The 17232-nt window shown below is 50.7% G+C and overlaps 1 protein-coding gene and 1 long non-coding RNA gene across 3 annotated transcripts; both read right to left on the minus strand.

The window, feature by feature from the left end:
- Nucleotides 1-11224: 11224 nt before the first annotated feature.
- On the minus strand, nt 11225-13319 carry LOC138987862 (uncharacterized). The gene is made up of 3 exons (XR_011464141.1): nt 12779-13319; nt 12025-12133; nt 11225-11399 (listed from the first exon to the last, which is right to left on the minus strand). It is a non-coding gene; the product is annotated as an uncharacterized lncRNA (long non-coding RNA).
- Nucleotides 13320-13789: 470 nt separating this feature from the next.
- On the minus strand, nt 13790-16977 carry MCHR1 (melanin concentrating hormone receptor 1). 2 transcript variants are annotated; one of them, XM_070371526.1, is made up of 2 exons: nt 16758-16977; nt 13790-15266 (listed from the first exon to the last, which is right to left on the minus strand). In XM_070371526.1, the coding sequence occupies exons 1-2, from the start codon at nt 16771-16773 to the stop codon at nt 14287-14289; spliced, it is 996 nt and encodes a 331-aa protein (XP_070227627.1). In that variant the 5' UTR covers nt 16774-16977; the 3' UTR covers nt 13790-14286. The 2 variants fall into 2 exon arrangements, with proteins under 2 accessions (XP_070227627.1, XP_005899521.1); XM_005899459.2 differs by having other exon boundaries at nt 16480-16976.
- Between the last annotated feature and the right edge of the window lie 255 nt (nt 16978-17232).

Consider the following 17232-nt stretch of genomic DNA (forward strand, 5'->3'; position numbering starts at 1 on the left):
CCTTGATAACTGTTATTATTTTCCAGCACAACGCAAAGCATGCTTTTAAAAAAGGAATTTGAACGTTACAGCAACTTTGGAAATGAAAGTCCTTCATAAACTGCTCTTCCAAGTGTGGTTTGGCATCTCCTGGGAACTGGCCAGAAATGCAGAGTCTCAGGCCCCTTCCAGCATGACCTGCCGAATGAGAACCTGCATTTGACTGAATCCCACTGACTCACAGGCTCCTGAGAGCGAGAAGAGCCAGCTGCAACCCTCCTGTCCACAAGCCCGGCGAAGATAATAATGTCATCGGTTGTGTGTGCACTTAAGAGCCATTTAAAATGTGCACTCTTCTAACCTCTTCCAGTCATTACCTGCAATTTTCAGGCCTTGTCTAAAACCAAAATCCTCATCAATGTCATTCAGCAGGAAGCTAATAAAGACATCATTATCTTGTCTGTCAGCTGCCCTCTTGCCCCGTCTCCAACCCCAGCAGTCACGGTGATGGTTCTAAAACATAAACCGATCGCATCACTCTCCCGCTTAGACTCCTGCCCTGCCTTTCCCTGGGAGCGCAGTCCTCGCCCTCTGCTGCCTGTTTGTGACATGCTGACCTTCTCTTTTGGGCCATCTGGATCTTTGCACTCTCGCTTCTGTGCATGGATGCCCTTTCCTCCTTCCTCTCAGCTGGTTCCTTTTCATCCTTCATGTCTCAGCTTAAATGTCACCTCCTCAGAGGTGTGAGATGAAATGACCATATGGGGAAAGCACGCCCTTGCTCTTTATCACAGCTCATGTCAGTCACCAGCCATGGTCAGGACTCTCTCTCTGGAGGAGTGTAAATCCCACAAGGGCAGAGACCATCCTGTCTGCCTGCTCTCCCTTGGACCCTTGTACTTGGCACAGCATCTTAATAAACATCTATTGAATGAATGCCTTCTTTCTAGAGACCAGGTATCTGAATATCATCACCTTGTTTGTACTGACTTGTTGAAATTATAAAAATAATAGATCCTAATTTTATATATATTTAAACTCTGCAGAAACTCTGCAGAAAGGAATAAATGAAAAGTAACATCTTTTTCCCCCTCAATTCCTTCCAACTGCAAAAGTAACCAATGAGGGACTTCCCTGGCAGTCCAGTGGTTGAGAATCAGCCTTCCATTGCACAGGATGCGGGTTCGATCCCTAGTCCAGGAACTAAGATCCCACAGGCTGCAGGGCAACCAAGCCCACGTGTGGCAACTACTAAGCCCTTGAGCTCTAGAGCCCGTGCACCATGACAAAGACCCAGTGCAGCCAAAAGAAAGTAACCACTGATAGCTTATTTTGTCGCCTTCCATAACTTCAGAACCCTTTAGAAAGGCACACTAACAAGATCACGCTGTAACTATTAATTGTATTCTGCAACTTGCATTTCTTTAAAATTGTGGTAAAACCCACGTACCATAAGATTTACCACCTTAACCATTTTTAAGTGGACAGTTCAGTCGGGTTAAGTACATTCAGGCTGATGTGCAGCCGGTCTCCAGAACTGAAACTCTATCTCCCCATTTACCCCTCCCCCAGTCCCTGAAATCACCATTCTACTCTCTGTGTTTATGAGTTTGAACAACTGGCCTTTTGAACTTAACTATGAGAAGGAATCAGAGAAGGCAATGGCAACCCACTCCAGTACTCTTGCCTGGAAAAATCCCATGGATGGATGAGTCTGGTAGGCTGCAGTCCACGGGTTCTCGAAGAGTCAGACACGACTGAGCGACTTCCCTTTCACTTTTCACTTTCATGCATTGGAGAAGGAAATGGCAACCCACTCCGGTGTTCTTGCCTGGAGAATCCCAGGGACGGGGGAGCCTGGTGGGCTGCCATCTGTGGAGTCGCACAGAGTCGGACACTACTAAAGTGACTTAGCATGAGAAGGAAATGGCAACTCCAGTATTCTTGCCTGGGAAATCCCCTGGACAGAGGAGCCTGGCGGGCTACAGTTCATGGGGTTGCAGAGAGTTGGACGTGACTTAGAAACTAAACGACTACAGTGCATCTTGCCATGGGGGCCCATGGAATCTGTCTTGCTGTTCCTAAACCCACATAGCACTCTCAAGCCACAGCTGATATTTAACCAGTGAAACAAAGATGGCTCCCTGTTTGGAGTGACTACAGACAATGCTGCAATGCCAGGGTTAAACCCCCCAAGCTATAAAGTCAAAGGGTATGTACTTCCTGTCTGCCAAAGTGCTGCCCAAGGAAGTTGACCAGTTGGCCACAGAGGAAGAGGGGGCTCTTCCCAATGTGTTAGGGGAACACTGACTGAAACCGTCCACTCTGGCCAGACACCACAGTAAGCATTTGCATGAGTTATTTTATAACAGGAGGTCCTGGTAAGAAACAGAATTAATAAGCCACCACCAACCGGAAGAATTTGGGAAAGGTCAAAAGGAGATACCACATGTCCTACCAACTTCCCAGAATCCTCATCAATGGACTCCATCTTGACTGAGTGGTGTGTGTGCCGCCAGGAAGGACATCAAGTCAGAATGATTGACCAGATACAACCTGGAAACTAATCCCATTACCATAAAACCCCAAGACTGTGAGCCACACGTGGCAGAGCAGACCTCCTGGGTTCCCTTACCCTCCTGCTCTCCGCCCCGGTGCCCCTTCCCAGTAAAGTCTCTTGGTTGGACAGCATGTGTCTCCTCAGACCATTCATTTCTAAGTGTTAGACAAGAGCCCGCTCTTGGGCCCTGGAAGGTGACCCCCTTCCTGCAGCAGAGGAAAACTAAGTAAATACCATCCCATCCCAGAGCCAGGTCTTGAAGGGAGGGGAAAAGCCTAAGGGGGTGAGTTGGTGGCAAGACGGGGAATGGAGCTGCTAGATGTATACACAGGAGGAAGTCAAATTCAAAAACCATATAATGAGTGGACTTGGGAAGCAGCTCGTTGCTGTGGCAACCCCATTCCCCTGCTGCCAGGAGCGGTGGGGGGCGGGGGGTGTTTCTTTCCTCTGAACCTGGCAGGAGCTCCTCTCCCTCAATATCACTTAAGAAAGACAGAGTTGGGTGTCCTTTTATTGAGATCAGTGTGCAGTTTCTGACAGTGACTCCCCGTCACTGACCCGCTGTGATTCTCAGCGGTCCTCTACAGGCAAGGCACTCGGGCCCCCGTTCCCACAGTAGACAGATGCCCTGGGTATGTCGCCCAAGACCCTGACGTAAAGGGGCCTGCAGAGATGCCAGGGGGGCTGAGCCCCCAAGGAGACTGTTCTTTTCCCTTCACAAGAAAAGGTTTTCTAAATTTTTGTTTCTTTAAGATTGCCAAAGGTCAAGGTCAGGGGAAGCTTGCTTGAGCTGGCCCCTTAAACCAATTTCCGGTTCTGAGTCACTTTGCTCCGCTTCCTGCAGGGTATTTAACCCTGAACGTGCTGATTGGGTTAGAGCTGGGAGAGGGGGCGGCAGAAGGATGGATGGCAGAATCAAGTTAAACTACTTTTACCTGTTCCTGCATCAGTGCTAGACACACGGTGTACACACCCTCCTCTGAACCTTTTAACTGCTCAGTAAGGTGGGAATTATTGTACCCATAAGCCTCCAAAGTTTAAATGCTTTGCCCAAGATCTCCATGCAGGAGTATGAACGGGCTTCTGTCTGGGTCTCAGGCTCACATTCTCACCCCCAATCCCAGGAGACAATTTGGGGACACAAACCAGGCAACAGAAGGCTGGCTCCTCTAGGACGAGATGGCAGCCAACTTTAAATCTCCCCCTAAGCAAAGGGATCAGGGCTTGCCTGGTGGCTCAGATGGTAAAGAATCCACCTGCCAATGCAGGAGATGCAGGTTCGACCCCTGGGTCAGGAGGATCCCCTGGAGAAGGATATGGCAACCCACTCCAGTATTCTTGCCTGGGAAAATCTCATGGACAGAGGAGGCTGGCAGGCTACAATCCATGGAGTCGCAAAAGAGTCAGACACAACGTAGCAACTAAACAACAGCAAAGCAAAGGGGCCTATGGGGACGTGACCTACCAGCATCACCGGTCCCTTCTTCCTTTAATCAGGCAGCGGGTTAAGTGGGGACATGCGGGATGTGGAGTTTCTGATCCAAACCAGCTGTGCTCCTGACCTGGTGTGAACCCCAGCCTCAGAACACAAACATGGGGAAATGGTGCCTCTGGATTTTGTTTGTGTTTTGTATGAACACCCAGCGCTTCGGGGAGGTTTAAGTGAACCGAGGGGCAGGCTCTCGGACTGTCACTTTTAAAATCCAACAGCCCAGGTCTCTCTCTCACCTGGTGCTTCTCCTTAGCCTCCGGGGTATGTGACAGTACTGATTTGTACTCTTGAATTTGATTTTCCTACATCCTTCCCCCGAGGCAGCTATCCCCGGAGAGTCCCTGGGGAATTGTGCTCCACTCACACTAACGTTTCATCTCCAAATTCCAGACCCCCAAGAACCCTCTGCCGCAAGCTCTGCCCCCACCCCCTCCAGCAGCCGTAGAATCGTGGAGTCGTTGCTCCCAGCCTCTGGAGCCCTGCCAGGGTGACCGTGGCCTGGGAAGCAGGAGCACAGATTAACACTCAAGAAAAAAATGCCCCGACAAACGTAGCTTCTCAGTTGCCTGTGACTGAGTTGATGAGCCCCTGCTTGCCTGCGGGGAAGTAGGAAGGAGCCCTAATTTGCCGAATCATGGTGCCACAGCGTCTTCCAGCTTAATTTGTCTCCAGTGGATGACTCAGTTCTCTTAGGGTACATGCTCAGTCCTTTTAAGTTTCTCCTCTTTTTCTGCTGTCACTGTCCGTGATGGTGGTGGCTGGGTCTACAGAGTATGACCTGAGGGCCTTCTGGAGTGCCCTGACACCCACTGCTGGAACCTTGCCCCGTGCATGAGGGCCCCCACAAGAGTAATAGCTCTCTTTTTCATACACGTATAAATTTTAAAAATTGGCCACATCATCTGGTATGTGGGGTCCCAGTTCCCCAACCAGACATCGAACCCCAACCCCCTGCATTGGAAGCACAGTCTTCACCACTGGACCAGCAGGGAGATCCCAGGAGGGATCCAGCCCTGAGACCTTAAGGGCCCCTAGGCCCTTCAGCCCTTCCAATCTTCTTGCCAGACCCGAGGTACCTCAGGACGCCTGCAGCCGTGGGGAGTGGGTCATTCATCTGGCCATTTTTCCTCCTCCATGTAGCTCTTCTCCCCTCTGACCTGCTGCACTCAGCTCTCACCCAATATGGATCTCCTCCCAGGGATTCAAATAGAAAAAGAGTCAAGAAACAAGTACTTTCATCTGTCCCCTCAACCCCTGGCTTTGGCTAGAAGGAGGACCTAGACCACGTGTTAGACCTCCTACGTCCCTGGCCCCTGCCTTTCTGCACGATTTTCCTGGGGCCATGCCCACTGCATCATACCCTGACTTGCTTCTCTTCAGACTCAGGACACAACTCTGGGTGACCTAGGCCACCCACCAGGCCTGTCTGAGTATCTTAATGCCTGCTTCCATTGTTTAGAACACCCTTTTCTTTCTTGGCAAAGATTGGCTTTCAAGGTTATTCCCTTGTTTTACACTCAGGAATATATTTTTGGATGTTCAAAGCTTAGCACTTCCTCTTCCTCTTTGCATTCCTAAGCCTCTTCAGGCAGAAGAGGAGGGACATTACCCGAGAAAGCACCTGGATGTCTTTCAACTGGCATCTCCCCAGTCCACCTGCTTATACAATGAGGCCTATATGAGTTTCTCCCGCCTGAAGTTCTGAGTTCTGTCCTTTCAACCGTTGATTTTGGAGCAACTTTTTCATTAGCAGTTTTGTTTTTTTCAAAGACCTTTTTTAAAATGACATTGCTTTTGCTCTGCCATAGCTGTCCTCCCTGCCATGGTCAAAATATCCTGGGAGAGTTGTTCCTAAGGCTTCAGAACCCACCAAGGTCAACCAACAACCTCTCTACTTCTAAATCCAAGCCCTGAATTCATTTCCTAGGCCTGCTGGGACAAGGTACCAAACTGGATAGCTGAAAACAACAAAAAAGAGAGAGAAATTTATTCTTTTACAGTTCTGAAGGCCCCAAAACTCAAAATCAAGTTGTTGGGCAGGATACGTTCCTTCCAGGACCTTCCAAGGGAGAAGACATCCCACGCCTCTCTCCCACTCTTTCTGTCTCTTGGCTCATGACACATCACTCTAGTCTCTGCCTCAGGCTTCACGTGCTTGCCCTCCGTGTATCTGTGTGTCTAAAATCTCCTTCTCTTTTAATAAAAACCCAAGGTCATGGAGAAGGAAATGGCAACCTGCTCCAGTATTCTCACCTGGGAAATCCCATGGACAGAGGAGCCTGGCGGGCTATATAGTCCAGGGAATCACAAAAGAGTCAGGCACGACTGAGTGACTAAAACAACAATTTAATAGGGATTGCACTGAATCTGTAGAACAAACGAGATTTTTATAAAACATAATTTAGGACTTCCCTGGGTTCAGTCTCTGGCGTGGGAAGATTCCACACGCCTCGGGGCCACCAAGTCCATGTGCCATAATTACTGAGCCCTCGTTCTCGAGCCCAAGAGCCCGACTACTAAAGCCTGCCCACTCCTGTGCTAAAGCCTTTGCTCCAGAACAAGAGAAGCCACCCCAGTGAGCAGGCCATGCACCGCAACTAGAGAGTATCCCCCACTCACGGCAACAAGCAGTAGTGAAGACCCAGTACAGCATAAAGACCAAAACAAAACCCAAGGACATCGCTCACAGGGTTTAGGACCCACCCTGAGTTCAGGATCATCTCATCCTGAGATCCTTAGGTTAATTATATCTGCATATCTGCAAAGACCCAGAACAGGTTAAAGTCTCAGGTGTTGAGGCTTAAGACTTGGACATACCTTTCTGGAAGACAACATTCAACCCATGACACATCCTTTTCAGCCCTCAACTTGACCTCTCTGCAGCATCTGGTGCTCTGACTCACTTTGTCTTGGAAACTGTCCTTTCCATTGACTTCCAGGCTGTCAAGCTCTCCAGGTTGTCCTCTTATTGCTCCAGCTGATCCCCAGGTTCCTCTCCTGGTTTCTCTTCTTCTGCCCAGCCCTGCAAGGTGAAGGTCCCTAAGATTCTGTCCTGTCCTTAGCAGGCCCTGCCTGTTTTCACTCTGACAGTGGGCACTGTGCCTCCTCACAGCCGTCTGGGGTCTTCTGTCTGACTTGGCTGTCAGATACCCAGATTCCTGCACTACCAGGGTTCCTCTTCGGGCACTGGGGAGGAGATTATAAACCTTCCAGACTTATGTGCTGTGTTTTATGTGCGTGTGCCACTGGGCACTCAGGGGGAAGGATCCAGAGTTTTCATCAGGTTCAAGGTTAAAGATTCTTTCCTGTGCAGAATTCTCCACAGTAATCACCTGGCTTCCTGGCTGGCCTCTCAATCTCTTTGATTCTCCTACCTGTCCTTTGTCCATTCTATTTTCCACACCACCCTCTCTAATTATTGAGACCCTTCCTGGTGGGATGTCTATTGTCTTTTTGCCCATCACACTTCTTTCTACTTAAGGTGATATAGATTCTCTTTTTCTTTTCAGAACTACAAAACACACATATACACAGAATGGGCCTGCCGGTGACGTAACCCCACTCGGGTGAACGTGTGACCTACTCCAGCCAATAAGAGTGTTCCATGTTCCTAGATCTTATGCGTGGTTGGGTGGAAGGGGAAGGTGGGTAACTCACAGGGGATCATTCAGAAGCTTTTTTGGGTTTTGAAACAGATGTTGGAGGGAAAGATGGCAAGAACATGTCAGGTGGCAGGACTGAAGTCCCAGCTAATATCCTGTAGTTGCTGCCTGTGAGGACAATACAAGTTCACACAACTGCTGGAGGTCATCTTTGCTACTACACTGGGGACCCCATCACTTGAGGAAGAGGCAACAGAGAGGAAAACTGAGCAAAGCAATGGAGAGAGAGAGGGCATGGGGAAGACAGAAAGGGAGAGTCTGTCCTGAGGACAGAGCTTGAGCTGTTAGATCCACTCATGACTGAAAGCTTAGCAAGCTCTGAACTTTTCCACTAACTAGGCCAGAATTTTTTGCTCAAATCAATTGAGTTGGATATTTGTCATTTAGAACTAAAAAGGCTCTTACCAATTGTCTTAGCTTGGGCTGCTGAAATAAAACACCATAGACGCGGTGGCTTAAACAACAGACAATTTATTTGTCACAGCTCTGGAGGCTGGAAGTCGAAGATCAAAGTGCTGGCTGATTTATTTCCTGGTGAGAGCTCTTCTCCTGGTTTGTAAATGGCTGCCTTCCCACTGCGTCCTCACGTGGCCGCTCCTTGGTGTGTGTGAGTGGAGAGAGAGAGTCTTATCAGGGCACTAATCCTCTCGTGAAAACCCCACCCTCATGACCTCATCTAAACATAATCACGAGGACTTCTCTGGTGGTCCAGTGGTTAAGAATCCACCTTGCAATGTAGGGGACTCAGGTTCCATCCCTGGTCAGGGACTAAGATCCCACACGCCTTGGAGCAACTAGGCCAGTGTGCCACAACTACTGAGTCCGAGAGCCACAGCCGGAGAGTCAGTGCACTGCAGTGAAAGATCCTGCACGGCATAAGACCCAGCACAGCCAAAAATAATAATAATAATTACCTCCTGAGGGCCCATGTACAAATACCATCACAAGGGTTAGGCTCTCCACATATGAATTTTGGGCAAAGACAAGTCAGTCCACAATACCAACCTAATCTTTAAAATGTTCATATCTTTCTTTTATTAAAAAAATTTGTATTTGGCTGTGCTGGATCTTAGTTGCAGCAGGAGGGATCAGATCCCACATGCTGAAACTAAGAGTTCGGATGCTGCAACTAAAATGTTCATATCTTTCTCATCAGGACTTCCTAATTGCAAATAATAGAAAGCCCAACTGAAATAGCTGTTAAAATATAGGGAACTTATTGACTCCTATAATGAAACAGTTCAAGAGCATCCTAGCTTCAGGTAAGGCTGATCAAAGCCCAAACAATGTCAACTGATTCTCACCCTCTCTCTTTCAGCTCTGATACATCTGAACTGGCTTCATTCTCAGGAAGGTTTTACCCTAGCTTTACTCCAAGGTGGCTGCTGGCAGCTCGTGGAGCCGTGTGCTTCCTGGGTCAGGTCTAGAGTGGGGGGTTGGGAGGTACCCTGTTCAGTAGCTCTAAACAGAGAAGAATCAACACTTTCCTTCCCAGAAGTCCTGGCTGACTTCTTACTTCCCATTGGTTGTTCTCACCTCCCCTGAATGAACCACTGTGAACAGGGAGATGGGATAGCAACTGGTTAAAGCCAGTTGGGCCCCATCTGTGGAGCTAGGGTGGGGTCTGTACTTCCTAAACCAGGAAGATTTAGGTTGGAAGCTTAGGACATTATCACGAGGGTTAACAGAACAGTTGCTTAAACAAATAGGGATTTATTTTCTTGCACACCTAGAAGCCTGGAGGTTGATGTTGGTTCAGCAAGTCATTGATGCCCTTGGGGACCCATGTTCTCTTGGTCTTCCTGACCCATCAGCCCTGGAGCATTGGTTTGCATTCTTGTACTTGTCACTTCATGATCTCAAGAGAGTGGCTGCAGCTCCGGTTGATGCATCTGCATTCAAGGCAGGGAGAAAGGAGGAAGAGCCCAGATGCTACCAACCTGATCTGTTTCCTTTAGTCAGGGAAGCGAAATGTTTTCTAGAATTCTCCACAGCAGACTTCTGCTTAGGTCCTGTTTTTGTTTTGATTTTTTAAAAACCTGTTTCTTAAGGAAACATACGGATAGAAGGGAAACACAATTTTGCATTTTCCATATTCAAAGTGGACCTTATTGGTCTTCTCTTTAAGCTCCTTTTCATTGATTGATTAGGATTTGCTGTTAATTGATTAGGATTGATTGATTAGGATCAGTTTTAGGATTCGCACGAGAAGAGAGAATTCACACAGCTAGCATCCTTGCCTTCTGTCCTCATAGAGGTATATTCAGCTCTTTTGTGAGACATTCTGGAAGATGGAGGAATTTTATCTTAAAACTGACCAAGCCTTCATTGTGTAAGACACTTGCATCATTGAGGATTCAAGCTGTGATTTGAATTCTGTGACATTTTTATAAAGGTAAAATGTTACAACTACTTTAATTACTGTTATAAATAGCTTTATAATGTGGAAGACTCATTGCTTAACTCTAAGACTTTGGAATTCTCATTTTTTAAAAGGATATATAAGGCTACCCTTTTATAATAAATTTTAATTCAATACGTCAGTTACAATTTGGCACTTGTCATGGGCGCTTGCCATCCACCTCTACAAGGATTAAATCATGTGCTGCTGCAGCTGCTGATTTTCAACAACCCCTGAAAGGAGTTCAAAGTGGAGAGCAGAAATGAGGCACTCTCTGTTGGGCTGATGGGGGGTCTTCAGGGAGTTGGATATGTTCAGAAGCCGATTTTATGAGCCTAAATCTTGTACCTCCTCATATCTAGAAAAGCGTTAAAATCCTTCATGATGATGACTGCTCCTCATGACCAGCAGAAAGCTTCTGCAAAATATACGTGCTTTGATTGCATTGTGCATGTAGTCCCCCTTTACCAAAATCACATACACACTAACGCTCCCCCTGCCTCTCTGGAGCAGTTCCTCAGAGCTAACGCAAGTGCTGTCTTCAGGCTGCAGTCCTCATTTTGCCCCCCAATAAAATGTGACTCGCAACTGTCACATTGCACAATATTTCAAGTCGACATAGAGCAAGATTAATCACCTAATAAGTGGCATAACTTGAAAGTTTTATAGGAGCCCAGAGAATGACTGACTCATTGCAGGCTGGAGAGGGCTGGGAAGGCTTTGTGCGCAAGTAGGGAACTGAGCTGGAGTAGAAGGTGGGTAGGATTCAGGCAGGCACCGGGGTGTGTGCATGCTCAGTTGCTTAGTTGTGTCTGACTCTTTGCAACCTTTTCAACTGTAGCCTGAGTGGTTCCTCTGTCCATGGGATTTCCTGGGCAAGAATACTGGAGTGGGTAGCTATTGTCCTTCACCAGGGGATCTTCCTGACCCAGGGACTGAACTCTCATCTTTTGCATTGGCAGGTGGATTCTTAACTGCTGAGCCATCAGGGAAGCCCAGGCATGGGGCAGAGAGGTCAAATCACAGGACAGAGGCAGGACTTGTAAGTCAGTTGCAATCAATCAGAGAAGGGAAAGAACCTGGAGCAACCCATGGAGCTTCATGGAGGACAGGATAGGAAAAGTAATATAATTAACAACGAACATGGTTACATTGTATGCTTTCTGTGTCTAGTAGAAATTTAAAAATCACCTTTTTAGAATTATGTTGCAGGGAATTCCCTGGCAGTCCAGTGGTTTGGACCTGGTGCTTTCTCTGCCAATGTCACACATTCCATCACTGGTGGGGGAACTGAGATCCTACAAGCTGTGCGGTGCCGCCAACAAAATAAAAGTAAATAAATAAATAAGTATGCTGCAATATAGTACTTATTGCTCCTGAACAAGTGTTGCAAGTATAAATACTTTCAGGAACCAGGGGAAACAAAAGTGACTCAGACCGAGCTTTAGACAGTAGGGAGTGGTGGCGGGGATTGCAGCAAACTCGGGAGGATTTGTTTTCTCTAAAAAAGGGGGTCACTGCTCAGCCCCAGCCAGCTGTGGTCCCCAGTGACCACCATGATCTTACATCCAATGGGCCCTTCCATGTCTCATCCATCTGACCTCCTGGACAGCTTTGGTCCAGCCATCCACTGCTCCTTAAATGACTCTTCTTTTGTTTCTATGATGCCACAATTTCTGATTTCCTTCTACTTCTCTGGCTATTTCTTACTTACATATTACAGATGTCTCTACTGGCTTGACTGTTCCTTCTCTGTTCAACCTCTGCATGGAAATGTCAAGCCTTTTCCCCTCTGCCTCTGCACTCACTCTTTCCTTAGACCATCCCATCTCCCTAGAGGCCAGTGACTTCCAAGTTTCTATTTCTCCTTCATCCTCCACAGCCAGCTCATCCCAGGCCCTGTGGCTTCTGCTTTACAAATGTATCTCACATATGTGCTTCTTTCTCCATCTCCACTGCCGCCGCTCTAATCCAGGATGTTTCCATTGCCTGGACCACTGCTGTATACGCCAGTCTGTTCAGGTGACTGCTGGATTGGGCTGGGGAAAGACATATTGGAAGAGTTGCCCCCACCCCCATGATAACCTCTCTGTCCTCTTTTCCCTCTCCAGCCATGAGTTCACCTCTCCCCATTCCTCTCCCCTCGGTTCTGTCTACATCACCACCCACTCACGTTCCCGTCTCAAGCCATTTTGCTTCAGCTTCAGTTTTCAATATGGCATTGAGAGTCTCTGGGGCCTTCAGCAGGTCATTCACCCGCCCACTCACCCACCTGTAGCCTTGGTCACCTGCATTTCCTAGGAGAGGCCATCTCACCTATTTCCTCTCCTAGATTCCTCCTTGAAGGGGGAGGGGGTGGGGAAGACAGACCCAGGGAAGCCTTCCACAGGCAAACCAGATACAGGAAAAGCTCCTTTTGCAGAACCAGTGGGTAGGGGTTGCCTTAAGGCTCCCATAAGAGTTGCTTTTCTTTTGTACATCTCAAGTAGATTTGGAGCTTACCTGTGACAGCTAAAGACCCCACTGTTAGAGAGTAAGGAAAACTAACTATCCCCACCCCTTACCACCCCAATTCCCCATGCCCTGGGTGGAATGGAATGCAAGAGGGAAATACTAATACTAATGATTAGAAAAAGCTCCCCAGGACCCAAAGAAGCTGCCCAGAAGTTTGCTAAATAGGCTACCTGCTGCAACTCCGCAGTGAAAAATGAGGACCAAGAAGAGGCTCTGCTGATGCACCTGCTTTGAGGATGTGTCTGGATGAATCAGGACTCACAGTTTGCTCCCACTGTCTCATCCACGTCTTCATGCAGGACGCCTGGCTCCCGGCTTCTCTTGAAGAAGCTGAGACGCAGCATCCTTGGCTGCCGCCCAGCGGCCCCATCTGTAATCTTCTTGCTCAACGTGGCTCACGATCTTCGCAGCCGCAGCAAGAGGCAGGCTCAGGTTCAGGCTGCCCCAAGAAGCCAGCCCTGCAACTTGTGACTCAGCGGAGGAGGTGGTGGGTGGGACTCGTTACAGCCGGCAATGGTAACAACCAAGTGCTTTTGAGCAGAAGATGGGAAGCTGAGTCCGAGAACAAGCCTGGCAGCGAATTTTTCGTTTAATGAATTCACAGTAATTCCATTTGTGTCATCTTCCCTGTGGGTTTAGACATGCAGATCCCCTGCTTCTTGCTTCCTACAATGCAGCCTGAACCAAGGTCTGGATTCCACAGCCAAGAGACCCCTCCTTCCCTATTTGGCCACCCACCCTCATCGCTTCCCCCCAACCCCCAGGCCCAAGCAATTATACAGGAGCATCCAGAGAGATGTGGGTGGAGATTTTCCTTTATTCTTTTTTTTTTTTTAACTTCAGAGAGAAAGGGCTGGAGCAAAAAGCTGATGTCCAAAGCTCCAGGCCTTAGAATGAACCCTGAACGTGCAGGACCCTGATGCGTGTCACTCTGGATCTGGTGACTGACAAATGCACCCCATGGAGACAATGTCCTCACAGCTGCAAAGCCCCCTCACCCCTCCCCATTTTTCTTAATTTCAAAGCCCCCACCCGCACCCACCCGATAGCCTTGTCATTCCCGGGTAGTGGATCTCCCAGCAAATTGGGCTTTTACCTCTGTGGGCTCAGAGCCCCATCCCCACCCCCCAAAGAAACATGCATCGCTTAGAGAGAAAGGGAAATTGACACAGGATGCTTGAACCTGGAGAGCCCGCATGCTTTATTCTTCATCATCCTCCAGCTTGGGAGAAAGGCTGCCTTCCATCCTACCCATGGGAGACAGGAAAGGGCGCTGAGGCTCTGGCACCTTTCCCATCTCCCCAGGGCCCTGTGCCGTACCACTGCGCACACCCGAGCCCTGCCTCATTTTAAACAAATTTGGCCAGAAGCCTTCTACTTCTCCTCTTGGGAAAAAGACATGTGAGAGCTAGCAGGTGTAGGGCTCAGTGAACATTTAAACCAGTCTTCCTGCTCAGTGTCTGTTCAACCCGAACATCCATCCAGTTCTCAGAAGGAGATTTCTAATGCTTGGAGCCCCCAGACCCGGCGCCAAGCCTCCCCAGTGGTCTGTGACCACCGCTCACCACCCCATCTCCCCACAACCTCCCAGAGCGGTCTTGGGTTGCTCTCAGTGTCTCTCCCCATGGTCTGCTGTGGAGTCCTGACGTGGAGGTGCCCAGGGTGGCAGGGGGAAGCGTCAGGCGCCTTTGCTTTCTGTCCTCTCCTCATCAGCTGTCTGGGCGTTGCTGACGGCGCGGAGCTGCCCCTGGGTCGCTGGCTTCACCGACAGGACCAGGCGTTTCCGGAACGTCTCACAGAGCACGATGTACACAAAGGGATTGAGGCAGCTGTTGGCATAGCCCAAGCTGATAGCCGCGTTGTACAGGTAGACAAAGGTGAGCGTCGGGCGACTGAGAGACAGCTGGGTCAACTGAAGCACGTAGTAGGGCGCCCAGCACACGAAGAAGACCAGGCAGATGGCGATGGCCGTGCGGGTCACCCTCTTTGTCCGCAGCCGGATGCTGCGTTGAGAGGCGGGGGCCACGGAGGACGTCATGCGCTGCAGGATCCTCACGTAGGCGGCCGTGATGACCACGAAGGGCAGGGCAAAGGCCAGGAAAAACTGGTACAGGGTGAACCAGTAGAGGTCAGTGTCTGGGTTGGGCAGGCGGATGCCGCAGCCCACGGTGCCCCCGGGGAAGGGGATCAGCCTGGCATAGAGCCACACGGGGGTGATACTGATGAAGGACAGGGCCCACAGGAGGCAGATCACCAGGGTGGCCACAGAGGGCTTCCGGAACTTGGTGGAGGAGATGGGGTGGACGGTGGCCAGGTAGCGGTCAATGGCCATGGCGGTCAGGATGTAGGTGCTGGTGAACTGACTGTTGGCGTCCATGGCCGTGATGAGGGTGCACATGGTCTCGCCAAAGTGCCAGACTCCATTGCCCATGAGCTGGTGGATCATGAAGGGCATGCCCAGGAGGAAGAGGAGGTCCACCACCGAGAGGTTGATGATGAAGATGTCGGGGACATTGCTGAACCAGTGCAGCTTGGACTTCTTCACCACTGCGAAGATGACCGTGGAGTTCCCGACAATGCCCAGGAGGCAGATGGTACCAAACACCGAAGGCATGATAATGTTGATGTAGGAGATGCTCCCTGTGCGAGGAGGCAGCCCTGGGGACAGAAGGAGCAAGGGTCGATCATTCGACATGGACTCTGCTCTCTGAGGGCTGAACTCCTACTGGCATGCTCAGCCTCCAGCCACGCGCCTGCCCACCTCTCTATCCACCTGCCATTTCAGTTCAGGGCCCATCTTTCATCTGGAATCTTCCCTGCCATCCTCTCTGCCCACACCGCTGCTAAACCTAACCCCATGCCCTCCTGCACCAGCTTCCTGCTCAATCCCACCAGAGTCTCCTGCACCACCTGTTCATTAAAGGACCAGTCCCTTTGCCTCCTGCGTTTTCTCAGAAGGCACAGCGTCACAAACCACAGCTGTCTGCAGAGAACGGTTCTGTGGGCCTCGGGGCTTCACCAGGAAACATTATCGAAATAGCCAGCAGGACACGAACGTGTGTGCATGTGTGGGCATGAGCATGTGTTTCCTCGTTTCCTATTTGCAGCCCTGCTCATTTCATTTTAGGAGTCGCTGGTTGGAAGCCGTGCGCTGATTCCTGGGGATCTCTGTGGGTAACTGTCTCATGGAGGCTTTTGGCCATTAGGCCCACAGCACCCCCTCTCCTGGGTCCCTATCTTCTGAGCCTGGGCTTTCCGAGTGACTAGACTGAACCTGTGTGCCGCAGCCCAGCAACCCAAGAATTTTCTCCATGCAAACCTTTCCTCTGTTTTCTTCTCTTCCCCTTCAAAGCTAGAATTCCAGGGCATCTCAGCGCTGGAAATGTCAGGAAGAGTCTTTCACCAGCAAAGTTAATCCCCTCACATCTCTGGGAGTTATTCCTTCCCACACCTCTTTCGGGAAGGAGACAGTAAGGGTGTTTCAGACCCCACCAGATCACGTAGTTCAAGTGAAAAAACCAAGGGGATGGGTGAATGAGTGAGCTTCCAGCCATCTCCCTACATACAGCCCTCCAGGTTCTCTTGCTTTTGTAGCCTGGAATTTTTACGGCAAAGCATCTTTGGAACTCCTCAGCAGCCCTCCCCTGCCTCCCTCGCGGCTGGCCAACATCCGAGGCTAGCATGCCTCTGCCCCTGCCCCTTCCTCCCCGTAGTCCCCTTCTCCCCTGGCCCTCCGGGAGGGCAGACTGCCCATCTCATTCCCAAGAACTGGCATAAAGTTTCGCAAGCAGTTTAGCTCAGAGGTGAAACCTTCCTGTTTCCCACCCTCGGCGGCGCAGAGGAGGGAGGCCCGCCCTCCAGCGCATCTCACCGGCCGAGGTGAGGTTATCCGGGCTTTCCGAGGTGTTGCTGGCATTGGGGCCGGTGGGCAGCTGCGAGGCTTCCAGGTCCATCCCGCCGGCGCCGGGGGTGCCCGCTCGCCCGTCCACCCACGCAGGCTGCCGCAGCCTCCCGCGCCGGTCCCGAGCCCGGGCCCCAGGAGCCCCGCAGTCCGGAAGGGGGGTCTTCCTCGGGCTGCCCGGCAGTCTCCGCCGCCTGCGATCCCCACCGCTCTCCCCTCCCTCCTTCCCCGGCTCCCACTGACATCACCTAGACACATTAACATTCGGAGGCAGATGCGCGTTAACCTCTTCGGTCCTGCGCCGCAGCTCTGGCTTCCGACTGCCTGCAGAGCCCAGCCGGCCGGTCAACCCCATCGGGGACCGGGCTTCCTTCCCTCCTGCACTTGGGGCCGTGTCTCCTGTGCCACCGGGGGTGCTGCTGGCTGCCCGCGAGGCTCCAGTCTCTCCAGAGGCAACGGGCTGCCTCCCTGTGGAGGAGGAAGGGAGCCTGGCCCGGCCCCTCACCTCCCCGCCCCCCGGCCCACCCCCCCCCGCCCCCCGCCACCCCGGGCCGCTGAGCAGGGGCTGGGGTCGCTGTGCTGGGAACTTGGGAAGGGAAGGCTTGGACCACTGGCATGCCCGCCTCCAGGCCACCCAAGGCCCCTTCCCAGCGCCCCATGGATTCCAAGCTGTGGAGTTGCTGGTTGTTGAGCCGTTTGGCTGGTGCTCAGAGATGACTCGGA

Source organism: Bos mutus, chromosome 5 (genome assembly GCF_027580195.1).
Source record: "Bos mutus isolate GX-2022 chromosome 5, NWIPB_WYAK_1.1, whole genome shotgun sequence".
Taxonomy (NCBI): Eukaryota; Metazoa; Chordata; class Mammalia; order Artiodactyla; family Bovidae; genus Bos; species Bos mutus.

Bases quoted from the DNA above. Each gene is read 5' to 3' on its own strand.
- MCHR1 (XM_005899459.2), bottom strand. From the start codon at position 16,561: ATGGACCTGGAAGCCTCGCAGCTGCCCACCGGCCCCAATGCCAGCAAC. The intron at 15,267-16,479 runs GTGAGATGCGCT...TTCTGTCCCCAG, and splicing joins GGATAACCTCACCTCGGCCG to GGCTGCCTCCTCGCACAGGG.